General features: G+C 52.5%; 9 protein-coding genes across 9 annotated transcripts; 2 read left to right on the forward strand and 7 right to left on the reverse strand.

Moving 5' to 3' along the window:
• The first annotated feature begins 56 nt into the window (after positions 1-56).
• Positions 57-2,021, forward strand: BJX67DRAFT_169302 (CDP-diacylglycerol--glycerol-3-phosphate 3-phosphatidyltransferase). Its single transcript, XM_071025074.1, has 3 exons — positions 57-376; positions 438-790; positions 840-2,021. Exons 1-3 carry the CDS (start codon positions 131-133, stop codon positions 1,837-1,839), a joined length of 1,599 nt encoding a protein of 532 aa, XP_070884630.1. The 5' UTR covers positions 57-130; the 3' UTR covers positions 1,840-2,021.
• On the reverse strand, positions 2,021-3,760 carry BJX67DRAFT_169306 (ribosome biogenesis protein LTV1). The gene is made up of 2 exons (XM_071025075.1): positions 3,707-3,760; positions 2,021-3,649 (listed from the first exon to the last, which is right to left on the reverse strand). Exons 1-2 carry the CDS (start codon positions 3,727-3,729, stop codon positions 2,203-2,205), a joined length of 1,470 nt encoding a protein of 489 aa, XP_070884631.1. The 5' UTR covers positions 3,730-3,760; the 3' UTR covers positions 2,021-2,202.
• A 153-nt stretch (positions 3,761-3,913) lies between these two features.
• BJX67DRAFT_357702 (ribosome biogenesis GTPase LSG1) lies at positions 3,914-6,271 on the forward strand. The gene has a single exon (XM_071029524.1). The coding sequence runs from the start codon at positions 3,997-3,999 to the stop codon at positions 6,067-6,069; it is 2,073 nt and encodes a 690-aa protein (XP_070884632.1). The 5' UTR covers positions 3,914-3,996; the 3' UTR covers positions 6,070-6,271.
• Positions 6,272-6,427: 156 nt separating this feature from the next.
• Positions 6,428-11,839, reverse strand: BJX67DRAFT_373045 (uncharacterized protein; the record flags this gene model as incomplete). The annotated part of the gene is made up of 7 exons (XM_071031333.1): positions 6,428-7,237; positions 7,293-7,505; positions 7,590-7,835; positions 7,888-7,945; positions 8,693-8,782; positions 8,841-8,985; positions 9,328-11,839. The coding sequence occupies 7 exons, from the start codon at positions 11,837-11,839 to the stop codon at positions 6,428-6,430; spliced, it is 4,074 nt and encodes a 1,357-aa protein (XP_070884633.1).
• Positions 11,840-12,719: 880 nt separating this feature from the next.
• On the reverse strand, positions 12,720-15,485 carry BJX67DRAFT_169607 (putative serine/threonine protein kinase). The gene has a single exon (XM_071025079.1). It carries the CDS (start codon positions 14,904-14,906, stop codon positions 12,972-12,974), a length of 1,935 nt encoding a protein of 644 aa, XP_070884634.1. The 5' UTR covers positions 14,907-15,485; the 3' UTR covers positions 12,720-12,971.
• BJX67DRAFT_169379 (uncharacterized protein) lies at positions 15,421-16,841 on the reverse strand. Its single transcript, XM_071025078.1, has 2 exons — positions 15,813-16,841; positions 15,421-15,683 (listed from the first exon to the last, which is right to left on the reverse strand). The coding sequence occupies exon 1, from the start codon at positions 16,721-16,723 to the stop codon at positions 16,064-16,066; it is 660 nt and encodes a 219-aa protein (XP_070884635.1). The 5' UTR covers positions 16,724-16,841; the 3' UTR covers positions 15,421-15,683; positions 15,813-16,063.
• BJX67DRAFT_169317 (uncharacterized protein) lies at positions 16,842-17,393 on the reverse strand. Its single transcript, XM_071025077.1, has one exon. It carries the CDS (start codon positions 17,273-17,275, stop codon positions 16,961-16,963), a length of 315 nt encoding a protein of 104 aa, XP_070884636.1. The 5' UTR covers positions 17,276-17,393; the 3' UTR covers positions 16,842-16,960.
• A 3,070-nt stretch (positions 17,394-20,463) lies between these two features.
• Positions 20,464-23,817, reverse strand: BJX67DRAFT_169311 (vacuolar protein sorting protein DigA). Its single transcript, XM_071025076.1, has 3 exons — positions 23,481-23,817; positions 20,817-23,403; positions 20,464-20,767 (listed from the first exon to the last, which is right to left on the reverse strand). Exons 1-3 carry the CDS (start codon positions 23,692-23,694, stop codon positions 20,683-20,685), a joined length of 2,886 nt encoding a protein of 961 aa, XP_070884637.1. The 5' UTR covers positions 23,695-23,817; the 3' UTR covers positions 20,464-20,682.
• Positions 23,818-23,945: 128 nt separating this feature from the next.
• On the reverse strand, positions 23,946-27,013 carry BJX67DRAFT_357711 (ubiquitin C-terminal hydrolase family protein). The gene is made up of 5 exons (XM_071029525.1): positions 26,518-27,013; positions 26,371-26,457; positions 25,913-26,281; positions 25,236-25,845; positions 23,946-25,178 (listed from the first exon to the last, which is right to left on the reverse strand). The coding sequence occupies exons 1-5, from the start codon at positions 26,587-26,589 to the stop codon at positions 24,079-24,081; spliced, it is 2,238 nt and encodes a 745-aa protein (XP_070884638.1). The 5' UTR covers positions 26,590-27,013; the 3' UTR covers positions 23,946-24,078.
• Positions 27,014-27,097: the final 84 nt, after the last annotated feature.

The following is a 27,097-nucleotide window of genomic DNA, read 5'->3' on the forward strand; positions in this document are numbered from 1 at the left end:
TGCAGTCTCTATGTTTCGCCGCGGAGGACGCAGAAAGTCCCAATCTCCAAAGTGCCCAATTGCAATAGCTGCTGAGCTTCTATTTCTTGCCAGTCTGCGGAGGGAGTGGCTTACCGTAATCACGCGTACAATGTTTGGACGTGTCGGTGGCCATACCATTCGCTGTGCTGCGCGCAGCCCTGTCATACGCCGAAAATTCTGGGAGCGCAGCTTCTCAACGCACACTCCCCATGCTCCAAGCACAGCTGTTCCGTCGAGCGTATCGCCGTTAGGGAGTATCATGACCGAGTTGGATCGGATAGCGCCGTGCTTTGACGTGCCAGCGTCTCGGATATCAATCTTGGACTCCCCAGCGAGCTTCTACAGTACACTCAAGGTGTGAACCCTTCTAGGCGGGAGCAGACGCAGGGCTAATTCGAGATACTCTACGGTGATAGGAGAAAATAAGATCAGCTCGAAACCGCATCTACCTCTCTACCTTATATATTGGCAAGACGGAATACGAATTGATTGAAATAATCAACCAAGCTCTCCGCAAAAATCCCGAACTACATGTCTCTATTCTAACCGATGCATTGCGCGGGACTCGAGAGACGCCGAATCCGTCTTGCGCCTCACTTTTGGCGTCCTTAGTTGCCGAGCATGGACCGGAGAGGGTAGATATTCGGATGTTTCATACGCCAAATCTGACTGGAATGCGGAAGAAATGGATCCCAAGACGGATCAACGAAGGCTGGGGCCTTCAGCATATGAAACTTTATGGGATCGATGATGAAATAATACTCTCAGGGTACGCACCGACTTCATGGGCGAAGCTCAGAAGTGTCTGACTTGCGCAGGGCAAATCTTTCCCAGGACTACTTCACGAACCGCCTAGATCGATATCATGTTTTCGACTCGAAAGAGTTGACTGACTACTATGCGCGCATCCACAGCGCAATTTGCGGACTCAGTTTCAAAGTTCTTCCCGATCCTCACAATGCGGCCGGTTACCTCCTCGACTGGCCCAGCACCAATGGCGCTCCCTCTCCTCTCGATGACCCAGAAGACTTTATCGCATACTCCTCGGCAGTGCTTACACCCCTCATCCAACCAACAGCCAGCAAAGCCGCGCTCGGACACAAATCTACCAGTCGAACTTGTGTATACCCCGTCGCCCAGTTCAACCCCCTCCTAAACCCCGACACCTCAACTGAATTTCCCGCTGTCACGACCATCCTCCAACTCCTATCCAAGTCACCGGCCTTCTCCGGGGCGCGCTGGCTCTTCACAGCCGGATATTTCAACATCCACCCTGTTCTATCCTCTCTTCTTATCGCAAGCACCTCCACATCCCAAACATCCTCAGCAACGCGAGGCACCGTCCTAACCGCCTCCCCGTGGGCCAACGGCTTCTACGGTTCTCCTGGCGTCTCGGGCATGCTGCCAGCGGCATACACGCACCTCTCGGCCCGCTTCCTTGACCGCGTTGCACTTGCCCAACGCACAAACTCCGTCCAGCTCATGGAATGGCGCCGCGGTACAGTAGGTGAACCGGATGGATGGACATACCACGCCAAGGGACTCTGGATAACGCTTCCCAACGACGAACACCCGAGCCTAACGTTCGTCGGGAGCAGTAATTACACGAAGCGGAGCTACGGGCTAGACCTCGAAGTTGGAGCGATAGTTGTTACGAAGGATGGGAAGCTGAAGGAGCGGTTGGGGGCTGAAACGGAATGGTTACAGACGCATGCAAGTCCGATCTCGCGAGAAGATCTGAGAAGGACGGAGCGCCGGGTTGGGTGGAATGTTAGGCTTGCTATGTGGATTGTTGAGAAGGTTGGGGGAGCTTTATGATTCCGCCGGTGGCGTGGATATGTCCGTCGAGATCTGTATATATGGACTTGTACTTATACGACACAGCTCAAGAGTTGGGATATACCGGAATACATGGTCTTTCGAAGGCCACACACCGGATATAAATGTCAAATAGAACGTAAGTTATTCATGATTATAGAAACCCTTCAGTCCGTTCTCCAAGCGTTATTCGCGAATGGATAGTGGTCAGTTACTTTTAAAATGCAACTCAGTCCGGTCTATTTAGATATCACCACAACTTAGACTCCATAACCCAAAATCTAACCGACATTGATCTCATGACATAAACAGCGGGGGATATCATTGCAGTCGTTAACAAAACTTTTCTGAAAACCGAGAGAATCAAGCCCTCCCCGAAACCCTCCCCGGCGCCTTCCCTGGAATCCTCGCAGGACCCAAACCCTGACGCACTTCATCCAGCATCCGAATACCGATCGCCTCGTTGCCGTTCTTGCCGCGCTTAGCCTTCGCGCCCTTCCTCTTCGCTTGTGCGCTAGTGTTACCGTCCCACCCGGCCAGGAAGTCATCCATAATATTGTTGAAGTCATGTCGTGGGGCAACTGCATTGCCGTTCGCGTCGATTAGGCTTGGAGCTTGTGAGGAGGTGGTCGAGAGGTCGGTCATCCCTGTCATACCGCTGGCCATGGACATGGAGTCGTCGTATTCTTCTTCCTCGTCTAGATTGTAGAGGGCTTCGAGCCGGTCGAAACGGTCGTCTAGGAGGCGGTGACCCTCCGTACGCGCGAGCGAGGACGAAGTCATGGAGTAGGCTGAGGGGTTGGTGAGGGCACCCTTACGTTTCTTGCGGCGGATCGGGGTCCCTCCAGCCGTGAAGACCGTGGAGGCGAGCGCGCTGCGCTGTTCGGAGGGGACGACACTGGCGGGGGTTGCGGGAGCAGCTTGTGTCTTTCCGGATTTCTTGAACTTCGCGAATTCGCGCATCCAGTCTTGGTCGTCCGGGTGCATATCTGGAGCGGGGGCGTCGTGGGCAGGGAGTTTGCCCGGAGCAATGGATTCGATATTTGGTTTTGATTCTTGTGTGGTGGATATGGTGGTACTTGGCTGGACAGGGGCTTTCTCCGTAGCATCGGATTCCCATCCGTCGTCTTCCTCGTCCTCATCGAACAATGTATCCTCCCAGTCGCCCGGGTCCATCTCCTCCGCTTGGGAGGTCAATTGGCCAAAGAAATCGTCATCTTCCTTTTCGTCCACGTATTCTTCGTCATCAAGGGCCTCGAGAACCTCTCGGAGTCGAGGGTCCATGTCTGGTTGGAACCCTGCAATGGCATCCGGAACATTCTGCTGGTCCTGGTACGTCGGTTTCCGCGAATACGTCGAAGCAGTTGAGTACGCTCCGTATGCGGAGCTCCTTGTGCTGCGACCATCCCAGTTGCTCCCTATGTCTCCGTCGTCCAATGAGGTTTGGGCGAGTGCATCCTCAAGTCTCATAGATTTGCTCTTCCCCTTGTCCTTGTTGGCTGCCTCGATGAAGTGCGAGTCACCGCCCCCGGTACCTAGCTCACGCAGATGTTGCATGTAATCATACTTGGAGTCGTCGTAGAAAATGCCATAGTTAGCTGCTTCACCCTCGTTCTTTCGAATGGCGGCAGATCCGAATTCGCTTGAGAGGTCGTTCAGGTTCTTGGATCGCTTCGCTGATGTGCTTGGGTCATTAGAAGGAGGTCCAGATACCGGGTGGAGGACACGGTCATCAGCTTCAGGGTCGTGGATGAGGGGATCATTTTGCGATCGATGGAAGAGCTGATAAGTGGTAGCGTTCTTTTTATCGCTACGAATTTGTTAGTGACCGCGACAGCCGGGAAATCCTGTCAGAGACAAAACATACATCCACTGCTTTCGAGGAGGCATCTTGAAGACGAGCTTTCGGTAATGAGGGACGTTCGGAACATAAGAATCAAACTCCGAGATCCAAAGTGAAGCTATCCAAAAAAAAAAAATTGTTGGGTCACGTGATCAACCCCTCCTCATAATGGTTGTCATCGAAACCCGACCACGAGGCCCTAGGAGAGACTGTTTCAATTACGAATACTCTGAACATAGTAACGACAGGATATTCCATTCTCTAATCCCTTCTCTTCGGATTCCCAGGACGTTGGGAAGGCGAGGGGACAATCTATGCTGAGTCAGCGTCCGCGGGATGTTCCTCTCTCGGTCCAAAAATCCATTAGAAATCCAACATTCTTCCACAGCGTCTCTTCCCACATCCATCGCCCTTATCTGTCCAAGATGGTGCTGGCAAAATCCAAAAACTCCGTGGGGCTCGGCCAGAGCCTCATGAACGATCGCTTTGGCAAAGGTAAAGCCTCGAACATGAAGAAGGCCTCGCATAATGCCGCTGTCGCACGCAAGGATATGAACGGCGATACCTACCTCACCCCCAATGCCAAAGAGGCCTCATGGGTCAAAATGCGCAGTATTACGGAACAGGCTGCTTTGGACGAGTTCTTGACGACCGCCGAACTGGCCGGTACCGATTTCACGGCTGAGAAAATGAATAATGTGCAGATCATCCATACCGACCAAAAGAATCCCTACCTACTTTCTGCCGCAGAGGAGAGATCCGCTGTTCGAAAACACAAGAAGAATAAGGCCAGGCTGACGGTACCACGTCGTCCACAATGGGACCAGACCACTACCCGGAACGAGCTGGATGCTATGGAGCGTGAGAGTTTCATGGATTGGCGTCGGGGACTGGCAGAACTGCAGGAGAGCAACGACCTGTTAATGACTCCTTTCGAGAGGAACCTTGAAGTCTGGCGTCAACTGTGGCGGGTTATTGAACGGTCCGATATAGTTGTGCAGATCGTCGATGCGCGAAATCCACTCCTCTTCCGCAGTGAAGATCTCGAACATTACGTCAAGGAAATTGACCCGAAGAAGCAAAACCTGCTCCTAGTGAACAAGGCTGATATGCTGACGGATAAACAACGAGAGGCGTGGGCGGACTACTTTGAGCAGAATGACATCAGCTTCCGATTCTTCTCCGCACACCTAGCCAAGGAACGCAACGAGGCCCGGCTGGACGATGGTGAGAGTGAGGACGAGGACGAAGACACTGAGACGCTGGCAGAAGATACGAAAGCACTGGATCTTGAGGAAACTAGCGAGAAGGAAGCCGATGGTGGTGTGGAACTTTCCGGTGGACGAGCAAACTCCAAGCGAACCGACATCCTTGACGTTGATGAGCTGGAACAGCTCTTTCTTTCCAACTCACCGGGAGAGCTAGAAGACGAAGGTAGCACGGAAGAAGACGCCTCCAGACCCAAAAGGACAACCATCGGTCTCGTCGGTTACCCTAACGTCGGAAAATCTAGCACAATCAACGCGCTCCTCGGAGCCAAGAAGGTATCTGTTTCCGCGACTCCCGGTAAAACCAAGCACTTTCAGACCCTCTACCTTTCGCCCGAGATTATGCTCTGCGACTGCCCCGGGCTTGTTTTCCCCAACTTCGCCACGACTAAGGCTGAGCTCGTCGTCAACGGCGTTCTTCCCATTGACCAACAACGCGAATTCACCGGCCCGGCCGGCCTCGTCGCCCAACGCATTCCCAAACACTTCCTCGAAAACGTCTATGGAGTAACAATCCACACCCGCCCGGTCGAAGAAGGCGGCACAGGAATCCCAACAGCGCACGACATCCTCCGCGCCTATGCGCGCGCCCGCGGTTTCGCAACAACTGGACAAGGCCAACCCGATGAATCGCGCGCCGCCCGCTATGTGCTCAAGGACTACGTAAATGGCAAGCTCCTCTTCTGTCACCCGCCTCCCCCACTCGAAGGATCAGACGCGGACCCCATCGACGGAGCCGAGTTCAACAAAGACCTCTACGACTGGGCCCACCTCCCACCGCGCCGACAAGCAATGCTCCTAGCACAACAACAATCCTCCTCCTCGTCTACATCCAAAGCACCAATCGAAGGCTTCAAATCCCAAACAGTCGACAAGGGCTTCTTCGGGTCCGGCTCGCAGTCTACGGGCGGGAGACTGAACTTACCCTTCAACGCCAAATACACCGAACAGGGCCAGGAAATTCGGAAACCGCTCACGGGACGTAAGGAGCGGATGATGGTGGCGCTGGAACGCGGGGTCGATGTATCCGAGGTACGAGGCAACTCGAAGAAACATTTCAAGGTGAAGCATAAGAACCAGAAGAAGGCGAGGAAGGGCGCTGCAGACGATGATTATTGAATTGGGGGTTGCGGTTTGCGCCGCCTTGAGGCATCACGGACATGGGCTCGCTGGCGAGTGATATAAAAAGCATTCCACTAGCTGGACGTTTGTTGACCGTTTCTTCTGTCTTGTATGTCGACGATGATGACGACGGGCTTAGAGGGCGTTGGGTGTCTATAATATATCGGGGAATTGCCTTTACGGTTACTTGAAGTTGGCTATTCAGGTCAATGTTATTCAATAGTAATGATTGGTATATATGCAACATCGATCAAGCGCGATCCGATCCGGTCAGGTTTCCTTTTGAGCCTATATATTCATAAACAAAAGAAACATCACATGGGGGGAGAGGTTAAAGGAAAACAAGCGGCGTAACTCAGAGATGGCTCTTGGTCTTGGGGAAGCCGCTAGCGACCAGAATCCTCTGACTGGTCTCCCTCTGCCACGCCAGCCTCTTCGTAACCTCCTCCCTCCGCGACTTATTCTCCCTCTTCCCGAGTTGCTGCAAGTGCACCTCGTCGGGTCCATCGGCAATCCGCAACGTCCGAATCAACGCCCACAGGTTCGCCAGCGGCGTATCCTGACACACACCAGCAGCACCGTAGGCTTGCACAGCGCGATCGATAACCGTCAGCGCGGTCTGCGGCACAAGGACCTTCGCTTGTGCGATCTCCTTAAGGGCGAACTTGGCATCGCCCTGGTCGATCTTGATCGCGGCGTTGAGGACGATGAGGCGGGCGGCATCGATCTCGATGCGGGATTTGGCGAGCCATTCGAGGATCACGCCGTGCGAGGAGAGGGGTTGGCCGAAGGGCTTCTTGCGGTCGTCGTTGATGCGGGCAATCAGCCAGTCGACAGCGCGCTCGGCGGCGCCGATGGTGCGCATGGCGTGGTGGATGCGTCCAGGTCCGAGACGGCCCTGGATGATTTCGAAGCCGCGGCCTTCGCCGAGGACCATGGCAGATAGTGGGACGCGAACGTTGTTAAAGGAGATGTGGCCGTGGCCGTGTGGAGCATCGTCGTACCCGTAGACGCTAAGCATGCGGTGGATGGTGACGCCGGGGGTGTTTGCGGGGACGAGCACAACGGACTGTTGCTTGTAGGGGTCGGGGTTTCGCGCGTCCGTCTTGCCCATGACGAGGTAGATTTGGCAGCGGGGGTCGCCGGCGCCAGAGGACCACCATTTCTATACTTCTTAGCCTCGGGGTACTGGTAGTGAAGGAGTTGTCGCGTAAGCATACCGAACCATTGAGAACATACTCGTTCCCCTCACGACGGATCTCAAGCTGGATGTTGGTTGCATCGGAAGAAGCAATGTCGGGCTCCGTCATGAGGAACGCAGACCGGATCTTCCCCTCCAGCAGCGGTGTCAACCACTGCGCCTTCTGCGCGTCGTTGCCATATTTGGCGAAGACCTCCATGTTTCCGGTGTCGGGAGCAGCATTGTTTGTAGCCTATCCCACGTCGAACATACATCAGCACAGGCTCCTTCAAGCTCCTTACCCCTTGAAGACGGGAAATGCGGGGAAAGCACTCACCTCCGAAGCCAGTTTACTCTTTCCCAGATACTCCGCCATCAAGCCGTACTCGAGATTGCTGAACCCGGCGCCCTGCGAGAAGTGGTTCTTGGGTAGGAACATGTTCCACAGGCCGAGCTTGCGTGCCTTGGCCTTTAGCTCTTCCATGATGGCGGGGGTTGTCGTCCATCGTTGGGCGCCCTCGCCGAGCTGGGCAGAGAAGAGGGCTTCAGCGGGGATACATTCTTTCTCAACGAATTCCTCGACCTAAGAAGCTATCAGTTAGACTTGTAAAAACTTTGAGTGGAAGGGGGAGTACCAGGTCGAGAGTCTTCTTGGCCCTCTCGCTGACGAAGGGCAGGGCAATTGGGGGGATTCTGGCGGAGGCAGGCATGATGTCAAGAGAAACAGAATTGTGGGTATGGGATAAACGAAGAGTGGACGGGAAGATGCGAAAAGAAGAGGGCGATAGAGAGAATAAAAAGCCGCGAAGGATGAGCCTCGATCGTTGCAGGGCCGAACTCCAGACGGCAAAGTTGCGGAGAAGCCGAGGTCCAGTTCGGCTGCGAAGCCTTCGATGGAGCTGGCCAGCTATGCAGCCCTCCGGTGGAAGTTAATTTCTCACTTCCGATCGATCATGCCAGACGAGAAGGAATGCTGGCCAATCATTTAGGCTCTCCCCAGATTGCTCTCAGTGACAGTTCATCTCGACCAATTGCCGAAATGGAGATCCAACTACAAAACACAGCACAGAGCCATAATAGTTCCATCCAATCTAGTCCAATCTAGAATAAAACATAAGAAAGAAGAGAGTGAAAAAAACAAACGCAGACAGTCCAATCCCAATCCGTCTGATCCATCCCAGAGCACTGAAGCCAACTCCTGCGACCTGCGCCAACCGGACAAACAAAGAAGCAACTTTTTTTTTTTTCGTCTCACAATTAATTAGGCAGTGTTCTCAATGTTTTCCGTATCGCTGCGGGCTTTCTCGGACGATTGCTCGAAGTTCTTCTTGCCCAGCTTGGTGAAAAGCGTCTGGGGCTTTCCAGCGCTATACACACCACAAGGATTAGAATTCCATTCAAAACAGTTCAGTCCAGGGAAGAGATGAGTGAGAGGCGTACTTCTTAAAACGCCTTCCCTTCAGATCGCTCAGTTTCTTCGAGCAGGGACTCATGATGTCGTCTGACGGGGAGACGTAGCTCGCTTGTTGTCTGGACTGCATGAGCACCCGAAATCGTTTCACGCAGTGTTTGCGACTAGAGAACTTACTTATCTTTATTATTCAGCTTTCCCTGGAGAATCTGACGATGGTAATCCATAGAGTTCATCTTGGTTGCTGCGTTCTTCTCCTGCTCGTGGGAGACGGCAAGATGGGTGTTTGGTGAGCGGGCAGCCAGCGGGGCCGAGTCCATTGCTATGAATCTATGATAAGTCTTCAATGAAGATGAAGTAGAGGCTTGAAGCTTGAGGAAGACGAAGGAGGTGACGTGGTGGAGTGGAATCAAGTGTCAAGAAAAGAAGAAAAACTGCCCGTTGATTGTTGTCATGGCAACGGCTTATCCTCCATACCTAGCGGTTTCAATGAATCTTGTTCATTGTTTCATTATGACATGTCTTGCTGATCTTCATCCTCCAGAGGAGGGTTCATTAATCATGAGTCGTAGTCTCATAATGCTAGTTACCGTAATTATTACAAGGGTTGTGGATGAGCTCTGCTCAAACAGTCCCGCCCGTCATCGCCCCTCCACCTCCGAACATTCAGATTCAGATTCCAGTCCATCAGCCCCGTTCTCTCCCCGCAGGTCCGCTGGACTACTGTTCGATCTGTGTAGCAGCGGAACAGAATTCGACACGGACAGAGACTCTTCTGGCGCCGACGGCGTAAGGGCCCGTACGTCCCGTCGTATGCCAGAGTCATCCGATGTTGGAGTCAACGGCGCATACACAACAGCCGGGCTAAGTGATCCACCCTGTGAATCATTCGATCTCTGTCGTCGGTGGCGAGCGACTCGACGGTAAGACGAAACAGCCCGTGCCGATCCCGGACTTCCAGATAGAGACTCGACCGTTGGAGATGACGACCGGAAGCTGTACGACCGGGAGACCATGTTCTGCACGCTTGGGAAATCGATATAGCCACCTGCAGTACCACGAGTGAAGAGCACAAGGGCAAAGCAGATGAGCACCATGATGCTCTGAACCACCGCCACCCGCTTCTGGAACACTAGCTCATCCGCGAGAACCCCCAGTTGAGTGTTTATCGACTGGATCTCCTGGTGGTACTGTATCCGCTGATGCTCGAACTCCAGCGCTACACTCCTCCACGCCTGATCGTATTGATCACGAAACTGCTTCAACTCATTGACCACCGTGACATTCAAGTTCTCTAGGAACGTAGATGTCTTTGCCAACTGCCGTTTTTCGACCTTGTTGAACGCGTCCCGTAAAATCCGGGATTGCTCTTCAATGTACTGCAGGGACAAACTTGAGTTTGTCTCTAACATTTGCAAGCGTTTGTTTACCGATTTGAAAAACGACTCTTGTGTTGTCGGGTTCGCGGCGGGTGGCTGTGTGGTTGTCGCTCGGGTGGAATTGGCGCCTTGGTCATCTTTCGAGACGCCCGAAGGGCGGGTATCTGTCTCACTTGTGGCATTGTGAGAAGTAACATCAGATGCAGCCGCGGTGGAGGCGACATCTGGAGAAGAATGGGTATTTACCCCTGCGATGCTTGGAGCCTTCGAATTTCCAACCTCAGGAGAGGGGGCATGTCCTCCTCCTCGTCCTCCTTCGGTTGCCGCAGTATCACCGGCCCAAGGTCCTACCGTGCTCGGTGATGCCTGGCCGGGTCCCGCAGGAATTGGCCCACCCGGCGCGAAGGGTTCTGGAGGGACTTCCTCGATACTACAGGTATGATGATCCCACAGACCCAAGAGTACCAATTGAACCGCAGCTTCAGGATTGGGGCAGGCCTTCGAAACAAAGGAGGCTATTTTAACATCCCCGTTGTAGAGAGCGGGCGGCGCTGATGGTGCTAGATCGCCGAGCTCCGGCGCCGTATCCACCCACGGAGTTGGCTCCAGGACTTCTCCAGGCGGTTCTTCATCAGCCCGGTTCACCTCCCCGTCATGTTTATATTCTTCCAGCATTGTTGTTCCGTGAACTCGTATCAGACTGAGAGGGCAGAAATATTCGTGTCCGTAGTGCGTCAGAAACTCGATCCGTAGGTATCTAGCCCAAATGAGCGGATTCGCGACCGCAAACGCTTGTACTTCGCGAGTGTTTCGTGCCTCGTAAACGCCCAGTTCCTTCCACTGATCAGGCTTTGCGGGATAACGATCCGCAACACTGACCCGGAATGTGTGAAATATCGAGCTGAAAAACTCATAGTTGGCGAGAACAACCGTGTCGACCAGAATGTCGTCACATAACTCGAGAATCAGAAACTTGTTCTCTGCACGGCACTCGTTCAGCATGTAACTGTCCTTATTCTCGATCAATACGGATGATGACCCTTTTGCTTGAGGATTGGTCTTGAGAACCGTTGCTGCACAGTCGAACGACGCATAGTTGAATCGCTCTTTACAAGTAGTCCCGGCATCCTTCGAGCGTGGTCCACCGGTATGAGGGACACCCTGCCCAGTCGCATCAACGGTTCCATCATGGTCCGCAGCTAGGTTTTGCGCCACACCCTCCCCATCAGGAAGAACATGAGTTCCCCAGGCGGCAGCCGATCTCGTCGCTTCCGACGCATCAGCCCCGAATCCGCCAAAATCAAGCTCAATCTCGCCGTCGTCTCCAAGGGAGTCAAGCGCGTTGTTTATCCCCGTAGGCCGTCGACGGTCTTTTCCTGCGGACCCGGCCCGCCGGTTGCCGCCCACATTCTCCGCCGACTGCCCTGCCTTGGCGAGATTTTGTTTTTTCCACTCTTCGAAAGAGAGGAAGTTCGCGTTGTCGAGCGGCGAATCGGTATCGAGTTCTTGGTCGGCTTCTTCTCCTGCCGGCGATGGTTGAGCAGTTTCTACCGGCACCGATATCGAGGTCGGCTCGCTGATGGGTTTTTGGGTGTATGGAGTTGGGTCGCCGCTTGGCTTTCTCTCCCACCGAGTTTCAATGCAGGCGGGCCATTGAAGGAACCCAGCTTCGACTTCTCTCCAGCCCCTTGCGAGACAGATAGGTTGCTGATCTTCACTACCGGCTCCCCGGGTCCAGGCCGACACACAAATTGCCCACGAAGTCCAACACGTCGCGATCCACCACGGTGCCAACATCATTAAAACAAGAAATAACGGGAATTAACGGTAGCAGAGGCAATTTGGTCACTCGGCTTGCTCAGGAGTAATTGCACAGACATTGTCTATGATCTGAAAGGATTAACTACCTACGCATATTGCCGATTACGGCTCGTGGACAAAGAGATGGGCCTGCCACCAAGCCCTTGTCAGCTTCTGTGGAGGTCTGGTTGGCTTCCTTCCGCTTCAAAAGTTGGTGTTGAGTATGGGTACGTGGCGTTAGGGCGACAGGGAACCCAGAAGGGGCAGCGCGGTAAATGCAAAGGACAATTTGGTGGAATAAAAGGATATAATACAGCACAGAGGATATGTAAGAATGACTGCTTGGGGAGAAGAGAGCGAAGGGCAGCAAAGGAGGCCTGCAGGGCGAAGGGGCTGCCCCAATTTGACACTTCACCGCTCAACACCCCCGGCAGAATCGCAGGCGCTTCGTTCGAGCACAGACAGACCAGCAGCGGCTACGTGGCTACAAGGCGAACGAGAAGCCAGATTGTACGAGAATCACTTTTGGATTATGTCCACCGTGACTACCCATCCATCTGTCCTAGTAACTAGAGTACACAGAAACCAGTCCGATGCCAGAACAGGACCACGTCCGACTGGGTAGAATCAATAACATCGTTTTTCCCGTAGCTTTTCTTTCTTTCTGAGTTGGGTGAGAGGGCGCCTGCATCACCGCACCCATCCACGAGCTGTCCGCCAGTGTGTGATGTTGAACCTGTGCCAAAAAAAAATTGATGCGTCAAGTGAAGGATAGGGGGGAGAAGATAAAAAAGGTATCAATCTCAGAAAAACATTCCCTCCGGATATGACTTTTGACTTGTTTTGCGCCACCGGTTGCTTGTTCCAAAAACGGGATATTATACAGAAGTGCGAAGGAACACTGAACACGCGCTTTGGGTTCGGCAGAAGATATGATCTATAAAGTTTGTTGAAAAGACGAACAAGTATAGTGGTGATAGAGACACCGGGTTTCGTATGGAGAACCGAGAGAGATGAGAATAGAAGATATCGCATGTATGGAATACGGTTTGTTCAGACGCATCAACAGAATCAACGGCACACGAAGGGCTGCAGGCAGTCGAGGTAAGGTCTGCGATAATTTGTGGCCTTAGAGATGAAGATCATGCCAGCCACCCACAAGATCGAGGTCCTCATCAAGACTACCATGGTAATCGTGACTGATGGTCGGCTTGATGTTAATAGGCCTCTGCGTCTCCGAGGAATCACGGCGCCACTCTTTATGGAGGAACGGGCGGCGTCGGCGGTCATGGGCAAGACTTTCCTTCTTTGCCCATTGCCCATAATCGAAACCTGAGGATCCTAAACCCCAATCCTTCCGCCAAGACATGTTGTTCGGGAAACGTTTCGGGGAAGACTCGGGCGGTCTGAAGTTACGCCTCTTGTCGCCCAAAGCCGCCCATTTGTCCACGCAAGACTTCTTCGAAGAAATACGCGGCGAAGCGATCACCTTGGGTGCAGTGGCGGCAATCTCGTTGTCCGCGGGCTTCCCGAATGACGAGCGACGAGCAACTTCAGGTGATAACACAGGCTGGGACCGGGAATTGAGAATAGAGGTGCTCCGAGCTTCGCGCAGGCCAGTGGTTACGGGCCTGCTCGCGTCGACAGCATTGCTTTCATGGCTCCAGCTCCGAGAGTTCTGTTCACGTCGTTGCTGTAGAGCGGAGTCTTCACCTTCGGATTCTTCTTCATCCCAGAGATCGCTCCAACTTTTAGAGATCTGATCAGCTTTGTTGTCTCGACCGAACACCATGGATAGAGAGGGTATAGGCTTGGCGGCCTGGCTAGGAAGAGACCCAGTGATTGGGACAGGGTCGGATGGAGGGGGGTACCGAGGGGCGGTCTTCGCCAGGGCAGCAGATCCATACGAACCACCAAGAGCGGACTCCAAAACCGAGGCCATGGAGGGAGTTTGGTGGACAGAGAACCACGAAGTGCCGGCAGTTTCCGAGGGCGGGAAAAGATCTTCTGAGTAGCTCTCCGTGTCCGGGATGGCGGACAGCTGTCGAATCGCCTGTGGGGGACTGGATTGCAGGGCCTTAGCCCAGGGAAACGAATCACCCTGGTTGATGTATGGGCTCTGAATGGAAGGCGTTCGGAGAGGCTCGCGATTAGCACTCGCAGGGACAACTTCCCTCCCGTCGGTGCAGAACTCATCCAGGACTTCATCGTCGGTCGTGAAGGTTACAGCTCGCATAATCGCATCTCGAAGACCAGAAAGGGACCGCTTCTCGGGGTCGACAGCTAAAGCAATTCTCAAAATCTCAAAGGTATCTTGAGACATGTTTGGGAAGATGTCGAAGAGCGACTGCCGGTCCCTAACATAATCCGCAAAAAGAATATCGGATTCGGTTGGCGTAGCAAATGGGTTCCGAGCAAACAGAACATTCAGCAGACAGATGCCTACCGCCCAGATATCGGCTTTCACGGGGGAATAGCCATTATGGGCGGGATCGTACTGTTCCGGGGCCATGTAGCGATCACTTCCAACACATGGCTCGTAACACCAGGCATCTCGGGTCGCAAGACCCAAGTCACCCAACTTAATAGATCCATCCTGCATGAGGAAAATATTCTCTGGCTTAATATCACGATGATACAAGCCGTTGCTATGCATGAACTCCACGGCGCTCACCAGTTGCAGCATAAAGTCACGAACATGCTCCGTCTCAAGAGGGCCACGGTTTAGTCGGATGGCTTCGTAAAGATCGCCATTCGCACAATACTCCAAAACAAGATACAGGTGAGTTGCTGTTTCGAAGTGGTGAACGAGATTGACGATGTTCGGATGGTATGCAATGCGCTGGTGACAATCAAGCTCTTCGAAGCGGCTATCGCTCGAAGACGGACTCCACGCCTCATTTGAAGGCGATTTCATCATGCATTTGATTGCAACATCACGGCCGGTCTTGATATCCGTTGCGAGAAAGACCATGCCAAAGGATCCATGATTGAGGGGCGCCACAGTACGAAACCGGCCATCCAGCAGCTGACCTGGGATAAAGCTGTTCTTCAGAGACTCCATGACTGGTAGGATATTGGACAAGACGGTATTCTTCCAGAGATACGACGGTCGTCGTCCGCGGTGGTGACGTATTACGGCGGAGCGGAGGGCACGGCAAGTGCAGAAGATCGAGACAGTGGCCTAAGTCGGCGCCGCGGTACAGAATGGACGTCAGACAATGGCGATGCGACAATAGAAACGAGCAGTGGCTTTCGCAACTGGAGTAAAGATAAAGTGTTGGTCTGCAGTTCCGAAGACTTTACCGCCGAAGGACCAAAAGAGATGTGTCGATCGAGGAGATGATATTAAAAGAGCAGAGAAACACCGGGCCTGTATGATCGAACACTCATATAAATAATAAGGGCGGGCAGATCCGGTTTATGACAAAAGAGGAATCGAGATGACGAGACAGCGCAAAGCGCGGATCGAAGATACCCGAGTGGGTGAATGACGCTAGGAAATTGTAGTGACCGTTATAGTTTCATTTGTATATCGTTCCAGTGTTGATAGCGGATGCCGATATAAAGATAAGGAGCTTGACGAATGTGTCTGAAACGAGAAGACGATAGCCGTGGGAGGAGCACGGGCTGTGAGTTGATTGAGAAGAGATGGAACAGAAGACGCTGCGTAATATCGTAAACCGCGGTATAAGTTGTATAGATAAAAGAAGAAAAAAACACACTGAGAAAGTGACGTTATAAATGCCCTTCGAACACCAGGCTGAAGGTCGGCGATGGTCGTGACTCAGAGGGCAGACGGTAAGCAGTCATGAAACCCAAGTCGAGAATGAGCAGTCCAAACAAGTAGACGCTATATAGTCAATCTGAGGCTCTGGACGGCTGGCAAAGGGTCTTCAATGCCTTGATGGGCGGAATGAAGAACCAAGTACCAGCAGCCGGCCCAGGTTGCAGATAGCGTCTCGAGGACAACTCAGCAGAACTCGGTTTCTAATCAGCAAAGGCCCAACGCTTGTTCTGTAGCTTCAAGGTATGTAGCAAGGCTTTGGAGGCGAGTTGACAACGGGTCGTGAATCCGAGAGCTGGCTGTCGATTCTGAGTCACGGATGGTGTTCGAGGGTCGGAGATGACAGGAGACGCTTTGGTGGGAACAGGCCTAAAGGTTGAATTCGACCAGTGGTCCACCCGATATATAGAGCAGACGAAGGGTCAAATCCGACTTCAGTTTGAGGAGAGTCCTCTTGTGCTGCGGCGATGAGGGAGGACGATGTGAAGGCGCGATAGTGGAGGAGGAAGGTCGGACACAGGGTCCAGAGAAGATTCGGGGGGAAGGAGCGATGGGGAGGGCGAGGGAGAGGATGAGGAGTCGGTGAAGGGAAGGGTGTGGAGGGAAGGGTGTGGATGAAAGAAAGCGGGATGGAAGAGATGAGAAGAGGAAGAAGCAGAGGAAGAGAGTTGGTCAGAGCGAGAGGGATGAGTGGACGGATAAGGAGGAACTCGGACCTTGGGGGTCTGGGGGAAGGATGATAGGCGGTTGAGCTGAGGGGGGGCGAAAGAAGCAGAAGGAAGACCAGTTGGGGGAAGGGACCAGAAAGGCAAAGAGTCGCAGAACGAGCCAGAACCTTGGATACGGTCATTTACGGCACCGCACTTGCTAAAAGAGAAAGATGCTTGGTGACTTGTGGTAAATACCGGTAATATTACGGAGTCTTGTCTCCACTCCCAATTGTACGTGTGATCTTCAGACGAACCCACCGACGAGCTCATTTCCATTGGCCAGCAACGTGGCACTGGCACCGCTTCCGGACACTGCCCCACACCCCCTGAATCATCAACTGTTTGATTATCACGATGGAACTCGGAAGAACAGGTTGTCGTCATCACCGAGTCTGGGACACCAACAGCATGAGTGGGAATGGTCTGATGGGTTGAGATTAGCTTCAGAGTTTTGGTTTGGGAGGAGACGTAGAAGAATGTACTGTTGTGTTGACCATTCTTTCATCTCCAGAATTGATTCACAACTGTTTCAGAACATTGCAGTCATGATGACTGTTGATTTTCTTCGCCGAGAAGCTTGAGAATTCAAATCACCCTTGATCAGCTCCAAACAAAGGAGGTTCACGTGGAGTTACCAGTCGTTGGGCAGACTTTCAGGGACAGGCAGTCTGATCGGCTTGAGCAGAGACAACATCGCCTCGGACAAGAAGCATATTCTTGGAGACTCTCTTCAACTGGCCTTTCACAGACAAAAATGCCATCTTTGAGCTTGTCCATCTGATTCAACGGCATCAAAAGACAAACAGAGGTGCAGAAAACAAAGCCGAGGGAAGCAGCCAACTGTTCCCAGGCAAGGATCCGAGCCTGGGCGCAGGGCAGCGCAGCCCTCAAAGATCCGACTAACGTCGAGTTACTGCAGGTCCAGACAGGATCCATCAATCAGGTTCAAACACTTTGGATCTCTTGATTTTGGCTCCGTTTTCGCAATTCTCCCTCCTGCGAATGAACTCCACTTGGTAAAACCGGACTCAAGCGTACATTCCTTGTCGTACATCTCCAAATCTCGGTGCCTGAAGCTTTGTACTCTCTTGGGGCATTCCGTAGTCCCCAATCCAGGGCGATACAAGACTCTCTTGTTGTCAATCCAAGGTACATCCCCAGGTGAGCAGGACACTATTCCCCTTTTGGACTTATGCGCAGGCGCCGCTGCAGGCCTGAGGCTGCAAACCAATCAGACGTGGATGACGCCACAGAGAGACGGCTCCAACGCGTCCACGTCGCGAATTGTCTGGGATGCTCTTTCCTCTTATCATGAGTGATGTCCCAAAGAATCGGTTGTCTCGAGGAGAAGAGATGAAGGGTCCAAGGAACTTTTTCAGAATTGCCATGAATCCACTGCCATAGCATGCTCAAGTTCTCCTCCGACGCGCTCTCAAGTGTTGGCGGTCCGCCTTCTCAGCAGCCAGCAGAAGGAGCTCCCGAGTCATGCCGACCTTGCTGACCTCGTTGCCCCTGCACTCCTTCTGCGGCCTGGAGCCCTCGAGCAGACCTATGGCTGCGATCGAGGGCCATTCTTTCCGGAGGGCATGAGAGGTGCATGGTGCATCGCATCATTGTTATTTCACAAGCCAGTTGGCGGTGAGATGGGGTGCTGTTGCGTTAGCGCCAGCTTGACCGCTTCGTTGTGTGTCCATAAGGTTTAGTTATGCCCGCAGTTGGTCTTGCGTGTCTCAAATCATCTCCTGCCGTCTCCCAAGATTCAAGGAAAGGAACCGACAAACGTGGGCTATTCTGGGAAAGGTGCAGGATCACTCTCCCGCGAATGTCCATCGAGACGCCAATAATACTTGACGAGGGAATGTGAAGGGCGACGGCTGAGTTCGTCCCCCAAGTTCCAACATCGTGTGATACCACCTTTGTCGCATCACACTCTTGCGACTCTTCACAGACCAACCTCCTCGAAAGCGTGGGCCACTAGCTGATTCGTCGTTGATCTTCGTCTTTGTGCCCGTATTTGTGTCCCCAAAGGCGATCGTGAGGGCACATCACCTGCTTGCCGCTCCTCGGAGAATAAAACCACAAGTTGCCTCGAGGAAACTCATCCCGATACCAAAAAAGCACACCCAAAGAAGGAAAGAGAGACGATCAAGAGAACAGATCACACCATGATTGTCGCATGCTCGCTTACCCCGCACGATCGTCGAAAGGCTTGGTTGGGTTTGAAAGGAGCATCATCGTTCTCGTGAGACGAATCCCAGGCCAGATGCTGATTCCTAAGGCAACATCCCCCATTCCCCGGATTTTTGACCACATGATGCCTTGTCGAAGAAATTGGCTTCTCTCCTCTCTCGGCTCCCTGGAGTGTGGAGGAGGTTGAAGTTAATTCCAAGGGATGAGGTTGTTCAGAAATGGTGCCCAGCCCCATACGGCCGAATTTTCTCGTCGAATTGACTTCCCCAGACCATCCCAGGCCTCGCTCCGATTTGAAGAATGCAGGAGAGTCTCGCCCTCTCAACTCAACTTCAGACCGATGAATCAGAGTGAGCCCTGTGATGAAAGCCCTGCACGGTTCCTCCCCTTCACTCGGTTCTCTCCTTCCTTCCCGCCCCAGTTGCCTGGTTTTGGCCGCTCTCCGCACGCCCTCATGCTCTCTCCAGATTCTGGCGACGGGAGTTATCAGCTAGTGCATTGGAGAATTGGCCCCACATCTGTAGCTGGATGAAGAATGAGGATATCATATCGATACGCACGTCTGCAATGCAGTCACCCACCCCCCTATCCGCTGCTGGCCGGGTTCACGCATCTCTTCCCCAGTCTCCTCTTCGACCGTCAAGAGCCACAGCCGACAGGACTGGTCAGATTCGCACGCTTTGCAGCAGGTTGTGCCATCGAGGAATTCGCCACCAGCCACCTCGCTGCTACTGGGACAACCGCCCATCTGGTTAGACTCCTCCAGTCTCTCTCTCTCTGTGTCTGTGTGTGTGTCTGTCTGTCTGTCTGTCTCTCTCTACTCTTCTCTCCGAGAGTTGTACTTGTTAGTTGTGAAAGCCAACAGTAAGGTATTCGAGGCAACGCCCGATATCGAGCCTGTGTCTCTTGTCAATTGAAACAGGTGGTTTTTGTCATTCTCGGCTGAGATCACCATGAACGTATCACCCCCTTACTGACAGTCTGACGCAGCAGGAGAATTCCTCCCAAAGAATATCCAGAATCTTCGATGCACTCCAGCCCCTCTCCTCAGAGCAGAGTCAACCTGAGAGAACGACAGAGGGAATTGACCGGTTCTGTTTCAAATACTGGGTTGACGTGGATTCGAGGACCGTAGCACAGAAACCGTCATCTCATATTTGCTTCCATACCACCAGTAACCACAGTCCGCCCTAACCGCCTCAACCAGACTCCAAAGCCTAAGCCAACCCTGATAATCCCAGGTTCATATTTCGGGAATAACGCTTGTGCTCGTGCCAATTGGGATCAAATAAGATGCTCCCGTCCCAAATCAAGAATCCAATAATGGGATTCGTGGTTGATGCGAGACCGTCCTCCATTCCAGTGGAATGTTGGCATCAAGCAACCCGCAGTCAAAAACCATGACAACAGCCACCAAAATCAACAAACAAACATCCATCCGTGAATTATCGCCTCCCACCCCAGTCAATAGTAATAATAATAATAATGTCATCATCCCTCTCACTTCCATTCATTCATTCCCCTTACCCTCATTGAGTCCAGTCCCTGTGTTCCCCTTCACACCCTCACAAATTCCTTCCCCCCCACCAGCGGAGATCAAACGTCGGCACAAGACAACCCGACCCAATCCAACCAATAGGCCCCCATCCCCTCCACCCTTGTCGTCGTCAGCGGGCATCACTCCATCACCCCAGATAACCAGTAGGCGCCGATAGAATATGATAACACGTTTAATCAAGGCACCACAAGACGTCCGAGCTCCGAGCCGAGCTGCAGCCCAGCCCAGCCAGACCATTTTGGGTTTTCCTCAGGGTTCGCAGTTGGGAATTCCGAAGCCGATGGAGGGGGAATCAATGGATCTTTGGAACAGTACGATGTTTCAGGGAATGGAGATGCAGATGTTTTGAGGGGTAGGGTTCTCGGGTTCTCTCTGTTTCGAGGGGGCTTTGATGATGGATGCGATGGGATACGAGGAATACGATTGTTCGGATCAGTGGACACGCAGCATTGGTTGGTTGGGTAGGTAGGGGTATGTATAGGTTAGACATTATATACCAGGATGAGCCGGGTTGAGTTTCACTCCAAACAAAGAACATGCCTTGACCATGAGGCCGGTGAGACTTCCCTGTCGATGGCGAGAATGAGGAACAATTTCAGAGAGCCCACTCGTTGGCATCATCAGTTGCGGCAATAAAAGGTTTATCGATTTGTTTGATCGCGTGGTCGCCGCAGAGGATACTACCAGCTGTTAATGACGAGAATTCGAAATAGAGAGGCATCAACTTACCAAGCTTCTGCTATCAGTCCATCTAGTTCCTTCACTATCTCTTCCCGCCGTGACGCTGTGATAGCGCCCTCATTCAATTGCGTCTGTAAATCTCGAATGTACTTCTTCTTACCTCCCGCACCTTCGAGTACCTCCCTTCCGAGACAGTCGCTATGGAATGCATGCTGGCACGGGAAAACGAAAAACTGTCGGCTGAGCACCGGAAGCGAACAGATCCAGCACTTCTCGCCGGGCTCGACAATCGCGTACCGTGTATCAAGGGCGGCGATTTCAGATCGGATTTGACGTGCGGTTTGTGCGGAGTTATCCATCTCCTGTCGTAGGGCGTCGATGTGTCGAGAGTAGTCTTCGAGGGCGCTGCAGATCTCGTCTTTGAAGTCGTCAATAACCACAAAGTCCGGGAAGAATGGAATAAGGTCCTCAATGCGGAGTAGCTCGCATCGGCGAAGGAACTCGATGGCGTCCTTGATACCGGTACCTGGCTGGCGGATCCTCTTCTCGGCGACCAAAAGCCAGAGCTTCTTCCGCAGCTTGTTGTTTCCTTCCGGGCGGTCCGCAATGATGGCTGCCATCTCAATGTCCTGGTGCTGTAAGGCTAGCTCAACCGCCTGCAGGTATTGTCCCATGGCGCTATAGATATGAATACATGACTGAACACGCTGGTGCTGGATGCAAAGACGAAGAGCAAAGTCAGCGTCATATGGAGGGGGAGATGACGGCTGTGACTGGAGATAAGTCAGAAGTCCTGCTTCTGAAGACGAGCGGCTGGAGGCATGTATTGATATAAGCGTGTTGTGTACTGCGGCCGACGGCCTTGGGTGGTTCACGATGATAAAGTTGAGGTACCGGACAGCCTGATTCTGATTCAACGGCACATTGACGGTGTTGTTATAGTTCAGAAGGGCAGGTATAAGCTTTTCAGGCTCCAGGTTTGTCTGCCGCATCAAGATATCGACTAATCCAGTCGCTGCGTAGGTCATTATGACACTGCTGTGCTTGTAAAACACCTCAGGTTCACTTTGTCTCTGTAGGACATTGAGTGCCTCAGACCAGTTCTCTCGTTGAATCCAGTAGGAGAGAACATAATTATAGTCATTAACCACGGTGGCAAAGAATAGCAGCTCCTTTTCACGCCCGTGGCTGCTGATGATATCGTAGGCCGTCTTTTGATCGAAGTCAGACTTGTATTTGGTCACGAACTCTTGGAATTCATTTCGAACGGCCTTCAGCTCCTCTTCGACCTCCTCTGTGCTCGCTGCTTCAGCAAGTTCCGCTTTGGTAGTGATGTTGTCATCGAGAGAGTTTAATTTCGTCATGAAAACCTCTACCAGCCAGCTTGCAACCATGATCCTTTGCATCGAGGAGGATTTCTTATACACTGAAAGCTGAGAAAGCAAGTACTTTCGTAGGGCGTCGTGCTGACCACGTTTGATCAGCGTCAAGCAGACGTCTTCAAAACCTTTGCTACTCTTACCCCAGACCCCGGCCGCTTCCAGATAACGGCCTTTTCTGGCAAGAAAATCGCCCGAGGCATTAGCAACAGCGTCTTTCTGGGCGCTGGTATGGGCGTATTCGAACGCTTGGTCGAACTTCTGCTTCTTCAGGAAGATCTTCCAGGCATCTCTGTCTTCGTCCTGCACGCATATCTCGAAGATCTCTTGACTCGTGAAGAGCCAATAGGTGTGTTTCATCGCGTCGGTTACAAGACCAAGAGCACCCTGGCCCGCCTCCAGAATTTCCTGATCAAAAACGATTTCATCACTCATGCGATTCACAGCAAGCACCCTGCCTTCAACAAGGACTAGAATATGCCATTCCGACAGCGTCATAGCGGTGATTGGGTCTTGGATAAGCTTCTTACCTCCCCGAGCGGATTCGGTAGCTGGGAACACCGACCGCGGAAGCATGCTCGAGCTTTCGAACGGCTGGTTTACCTTTTCCGGAGACTTCGGGAGCGAGCCATGATATACACCCTGGGAACTAAGCCACGCAAATTCCCTCTCAGCTGGGCCATCCGCATGGTGAGCATCTGATCCAGGTGGTGAAATAGCCAAAATTGACGGCGCCAACCCTGATGACTGCTCGATCTCATGAATAACGGGGTTCTCCCGTTGAAAAAGGTCGGCATATATGGAACCTCCACCAGATCTGCTAGTCCGCCCCAGAAAACAGGACAGCCTGTCATGTGTTGTCAGCAAAACCCGCCTCTGTTCCACTCTTGCGAGCACCGGCTCCGCCCAGATACCGGTCACTGGAGACGCATTCGGAGTTCTGTATATCGAGCTGGCGTATCGCTCTTCACGGCGGTAGAATTCGGAGGATGGTTCAATATAGGTTTCCCAGACTTGGCCATCTGTCGTTCCCAGTAATATCTCTCTAGTAGACGCTGTTGGGAGGGAGGGACTCCAGGCGACACTCTCAATAAGAAGTCCCTTGAGGCGCGACAGTTGTTTTGGCTGTCTCGACTGGGTGTGGAGGTAGTAGTTGTCGCCTAGTGTTGTAGTGATAATCAGGTGCGAAGCGGAAGGGTCCAGGAACATCCGGCGTATCACGCCGATCTCCGAAGATTTCTTTGGGAGGTCGACATCTAAGCGCATCTTAGTTAGCGGCCAAACATCCCAAGACAGTTCACCGGTCCGCGCGGGTTTGGGGAGGGCCTTGTACCGTCGATATGCTCAGGGTTGTTCAGGTCGATGCGCAGGATACGTCCAGTCGATAAGGCCAAAATAAGAACATTATCGGCTACCTGTGCCGCTACAAAATCGGCAGCGAGCGGGAATTGAAGCTGGACATGTTTGATGTCAAACATGGGAAGCGAATCCGGGGGTTCGGTCAGATGGCTGTTAGCGGGATACCCGCCGGGCGTCTCCAGCGCCATATTGCGCGTACCGTACTCGAGAAGTCTAGTTCATACCGTATGTATGAAATAGCCTAGCTGTCAGCATAAAGAGCTGAGATATGCACCGTGATCTGGGTGGATGGTCCGGGTAGTTCCTTGGTCGGGAGCTGCGTCGGAGGTGGAGAAGTTGAGAGTGCTGCCTTAGCTAGCTGTTTTGGCCTGAGGCGCCAGCGGAGCTCTTGGAATCTATACTTCGGCTCCATGGTCGAAATATACTACGTAGGAAGAAGTTCCGATTTATCTGTGGCTGATATTCGATCGTCAATCAGGACGGATCCGAGAGATTAGATATTATTGTATCTATCGTTGCATATGCAAGTGTCATAGGAACGCAAAGGATGCCGTGTATCGCCCCGAAGATGCTCACATAACAGTACATTCTCTTTCCAGTCTGCGGCCTCGCCTCTCTCTTGACTTCTCCTTCACCTTCTCTTTCTGTTTGTCGGAGAATCTTGGGTGTCTAGGGCTCTTCTCCCTGGATTCACCGGCTCCAATGCTCTCGACCATGAGCCCAGAAAGTTCTTTCTTAGCGATCTCACCGTCGTCGTCGTCGATGGCAAATGAGTCACCACCAATTTTTTCCTTGCTTAAGCGGCCCGTAAACCGTGAGAATGTAGCACTGATCCTATTCTCGCCGACTTGGCTTCCGGCACGGCTTCCTGGATTAGACCTCGTGGCCCTAGAGCCGCGCCTGGAGAATGAGAACGAGCCTTTGCCTTCGTCATCATCCCTTGGGAGAAGCCTTGGCGAGGTTGATGGGACGGAACGCAGCGCGATGTTTCCTCGGGGATCTGTTGTGCCATCAGGCGTATCCACGGAATTCGGGCTATCTGCAGTACTTATTTCGAGGCTGGGGCGAAACCCTGCACTGAGTCGATTAGGTCGTAACCTGGGCGAGAGGTCTGTGACTTCTAGCTCCTGAATCTCTCCAGAAGCTACAGACAAAGGCCTATTTTCTGGGGGGTTGGCCGCTGCTGCATCCACGTCAATTGGCAGGATCTGGTAAAAGAGAAGATATGGCGATTCCGTTTTCAGCGCTTGCTCAATGTCCACCAGCGTTACCCGTTCCGCGGCTAGATCATCAAATCGCATCCAATACCTCGGCGTATCCTCGTGGGATTGGTCTGAACCGTGAGAACTTGATGGAGGCGCGCCAGCGCTCGTCCCCCTAACAATTGCTATGTAGTGCCCGGAATCAACCGAATCGCCTCTATGGCACACCAAAGCCTGCAAGGAAAGCTTGAAGTTCCCATATAATGGGCCATCCTCCGCCATGTTATCATCCTGAATGAAATGGGGTAGCCCAATCTCGGTTGGGATATCGATGAAAGTGTTGAGTCTAGTAGCCTTACCGTTCCGTAACATGGAGTAGCGTTTCAAGCATATGCCCAATATTGGTCGTTTGGAGGAGAAGTGCGCCGCGACCTGAGAATCGCTCTTCGGAGAGTTCTCCGTATACCATGCTATGGGACGCATTAGTATTCGTCAGAAAGTCAACCGGCGCTATGAGAAAGTCTCACGGATCAAGCTGAAGAACTGCCATGCAGGCATCATGACCTCCTTCCTATAAGATCCACGACCATCTTTGGTAGAGTCTCCCTTCTTTTCCAGGTCGGGAATATACTTCTCTTGGATTATGCTGTTACTCCGTCTATATCTGGAGGTCTCTGAGGGTGACGTTTCTGTGACTGTCGTGATTGGGGTTGTTATCGGCGAGAGTGCCGCTGGAGAGGAGGTGGTGGGTGTGCTCAACTCCACTGTCTCGACATGCGTACAAGAGCCCTTCACAAGTGAATCGACGGATTTGGTTGACCCAATAGTATTGTGGCGTTCGAGGTACCGCTTCACCTCTATCCTGTTATTAAAGTATGATTCTAGGCAGTCCTCCAACGTAACTGTTTGTCCATTGGTTGGTTCTGGGATCGCGACCTCCAACAGTCTCTCGTTGATGAACCTGTGGTCGTCGTTCACATCCTCCTTCCCTGTATGGTAAATGTCCATCTTGAGGGTAAGGAGAGGTAATTCTAACTTCTCGGTAATGAACGTAAATGCCTCGGATGCATCTTGCTGGCGAAGATTAGCGGCATCCTCCCATCCGCATTCCGCAAGTGTTTCCTGGATGTGCTGCGTCTTTGAACAGACCATTCAGTCAGCTTTCTCGTTTCCAAGGAGGTCAGCTTCCAGGCCAGTCACATACAATGTCCATTGTTATGAGATTCCCCGATCGCAACATGTTGACCCAAAGTCTCAAGAGCATCGAAAGTTTCCGGCGAGGTTCGTCACCGAAATCCTTGTATAAGATTCCCACAAAGGAATCCAGTCGTGCGAACATAGCAAAAAGGAGGGCATCCAAATAACACGTAACGCCCTCGCGGTTCTCCGCTCCAACCAGCTTCGTGGTCGGGGAGTATGACCTTATCACTCCTTCAATCGAATCCTCATAGAGAAGGAGAAGGTCGAGAGACTTCTCCACATCTCCCTGTGTATATTGTAATGCATAGCTGAGATGCTCTTCGTTTAAACCAGCGATACCATGCTTTTGAATCTGATCGCTCAGAAACTGAATCTATTTCTCCATCAGCAACGCCGTGCGCGAAGAACCACAAACACCGCAGATAAGGTCCTCATATAGGTATTGGGCTGGATATTTCTTACCTTCTTCTCCTGGTCGGTAGAGTCGCCGTTCGTGGTTTCCGACGTGAAGAAACCGCCGATGTGAGGGCGGGAAGAGGCGTTAGAGGGCTAGAAGCAAACGTATCATCAGAAACGCGGTTCAAGCCAACTGTGTCCACGCAACAATACCTCTTCTTTACTGCGCTTCGTAGACCTGCCGTTCCGTTCGCGCCTTGTAAGAAATCTGTGAATGCCGCTCATCTTCAAGGAGGGTTTGTAAGTCCAAGAATGAACAAGCTGACGGGTGGGAAACCGAGGGCGAGGGCAGGAATCGACATGGGGAAGATAAGTATTGCAGACTTGGGACAGTCCACAGAACTCTAAACGAGCATATAACAAAGTTATTGTTTGGCAGGACAAGTGAGTGTATCAGGTGAGAGGCTCTCTTGGTAAATCCGTCGGCGCAGAACTTCCGTATGATAGGCACCAGCTGAGCCGACCAAGTGACATCACAGTTGTTGACAGCGCGAAGAAAACGGGTCGCTCAAGAAGATGAAAGTGCGGCACGAAGAGCGAATGGTCAGCATAAAAGCGAGAGGAAGAGGATAAACTTGGGTTCGATCGATCAGTGCCCCACTGAAGGTGATTTGGTGTCCCTGCAGATCTGGTGTTTGCCTCAGCGAGGAGCCCTGGGGCGCGGGGCATTTCCTTTTTCGTCACCCGCGGAGCTTCCCGCCGTGCGAGACAAGGAGTGGTGCCTGAAACTTCT

Source organism: Aspergillus lucknowensis, assembly GCF_044049455.1.
Source record: "Aspergillus lucknowensis strain CBS 449.75 chromosome Unknown BJX67scaffold_30, whole genome shotgun sequence".
NCBI lineage: Eukaryota > Fungi > Ascomycota > Eurotiomycetes > Eurotiales > Aspergillaceae > Aspergillus > Aspergillus lucknowensis.

Bases quoted from the DNA above. Each gene is read 5' to 3' on its own strand.
- BJX67DRAFT_169302 (XM_071025074.1), top strand. From the start codon at position 131: ATGTTTGGACGTGTCGGTGGCCATACCATTCGCTGTGCTGCGCGCAGC. The intron at 377-437 runs GTGTGAACCCTT...CTACGGTGATAG, and splicing joins GCTTCTACAGTACACTCAAG to GAGAAAATAAGATCAGCTCG. The intron at 791-839 runs GTACGCACCGAC...TGACTTGCGCAG, and splicing joins GATGAAATAATACTCTCAGG to GGCAAATCTTTCCCAGGACT.
- BJX67DRAFT_169306 (XM_071025075.1), bottom strand. From the start codon at position 3,729: ATGCCTCCTCGAAAGCAGTGGAT. The intron at 3,650-3,706 runs GTATGTTTTGTC...ACAAATTCGTAG, and splicing joins CCTCCTCGAAAGCAGTGGAT to CGATAAAAAGAACGCTACCA.
- BJX67DRAFT_357702 (XM_071029524.1), top strand. From the start codon at position 3,997: ATGCTGAGTCAGCGTCCGCGGGATGTTCCTCTCTCGGTCCAAAAATCC.
- BJX67DRAFT_169607 (XM_071025079.1), bottom strand. From the start codon at position 14,906: ATGGAGTCTCTGAAGAACAGCTTTATCCCAGGTCAGCTGCTGGATGGC.
- BJX67DRAFT_169379 (XM_071025078.1), bottom strand. From the start codon at position 16,723: ATGACGACAACCTGTTCTTCCGAGTTCCATCGTGATAATCAAACAGTT.
- BJX67DRAFT_169317 (XM_071025077.1), bottom strand. From the start codon at position 17,275: ATGGATCCTGTCTGGACCTGCAGTAACTCGACGTTAGTCGGATCTTTG.
- BJX67DRAFT_169311 (XM_071025076.1), bottom strand. From the start codon at position 23,694: ATGGCGCTGGAGACGCCCGGCGGGTATCCCGCTAACAGCCATCTGACC. The intron at 23,404-23,480 runs GTACAAGGCCCT...AGATGCGCTTAG, and splicing joins CAACCCTGAGCATATCGACG to ATGTCGACCTCCCAAAGAAA. The intron at 20,768-20,816 runs GTAAGTTGATGC...AACAGCTGGTAG, and splicing joins GGACTGATAGCAGAAGCTTG to TATCCTCTGCGGCGACCACG.
- BJX67DRAFT_357711 (XM_071029525.1), bottom strand. From the start codon at position 26,589: ATGAGCGGCATTCACAGATTTCTTACAAGGCGCGAACGGAACGGCAGG. The intron at 25,846-25,912 runs GTATGTGACTGG...GTCTGTTCAAAG, and splicing joins ATCTCATAACAATGGACATT to ACGCAGCACATCCAGGAAAC. The intron at 25,179-25,235 runs GTGAGACTTTCT...TGCGTCCCATAG, and splicing joins GCAGTTCTTCAGCTTGATCC to CATGGTATACGGAGAACTCT.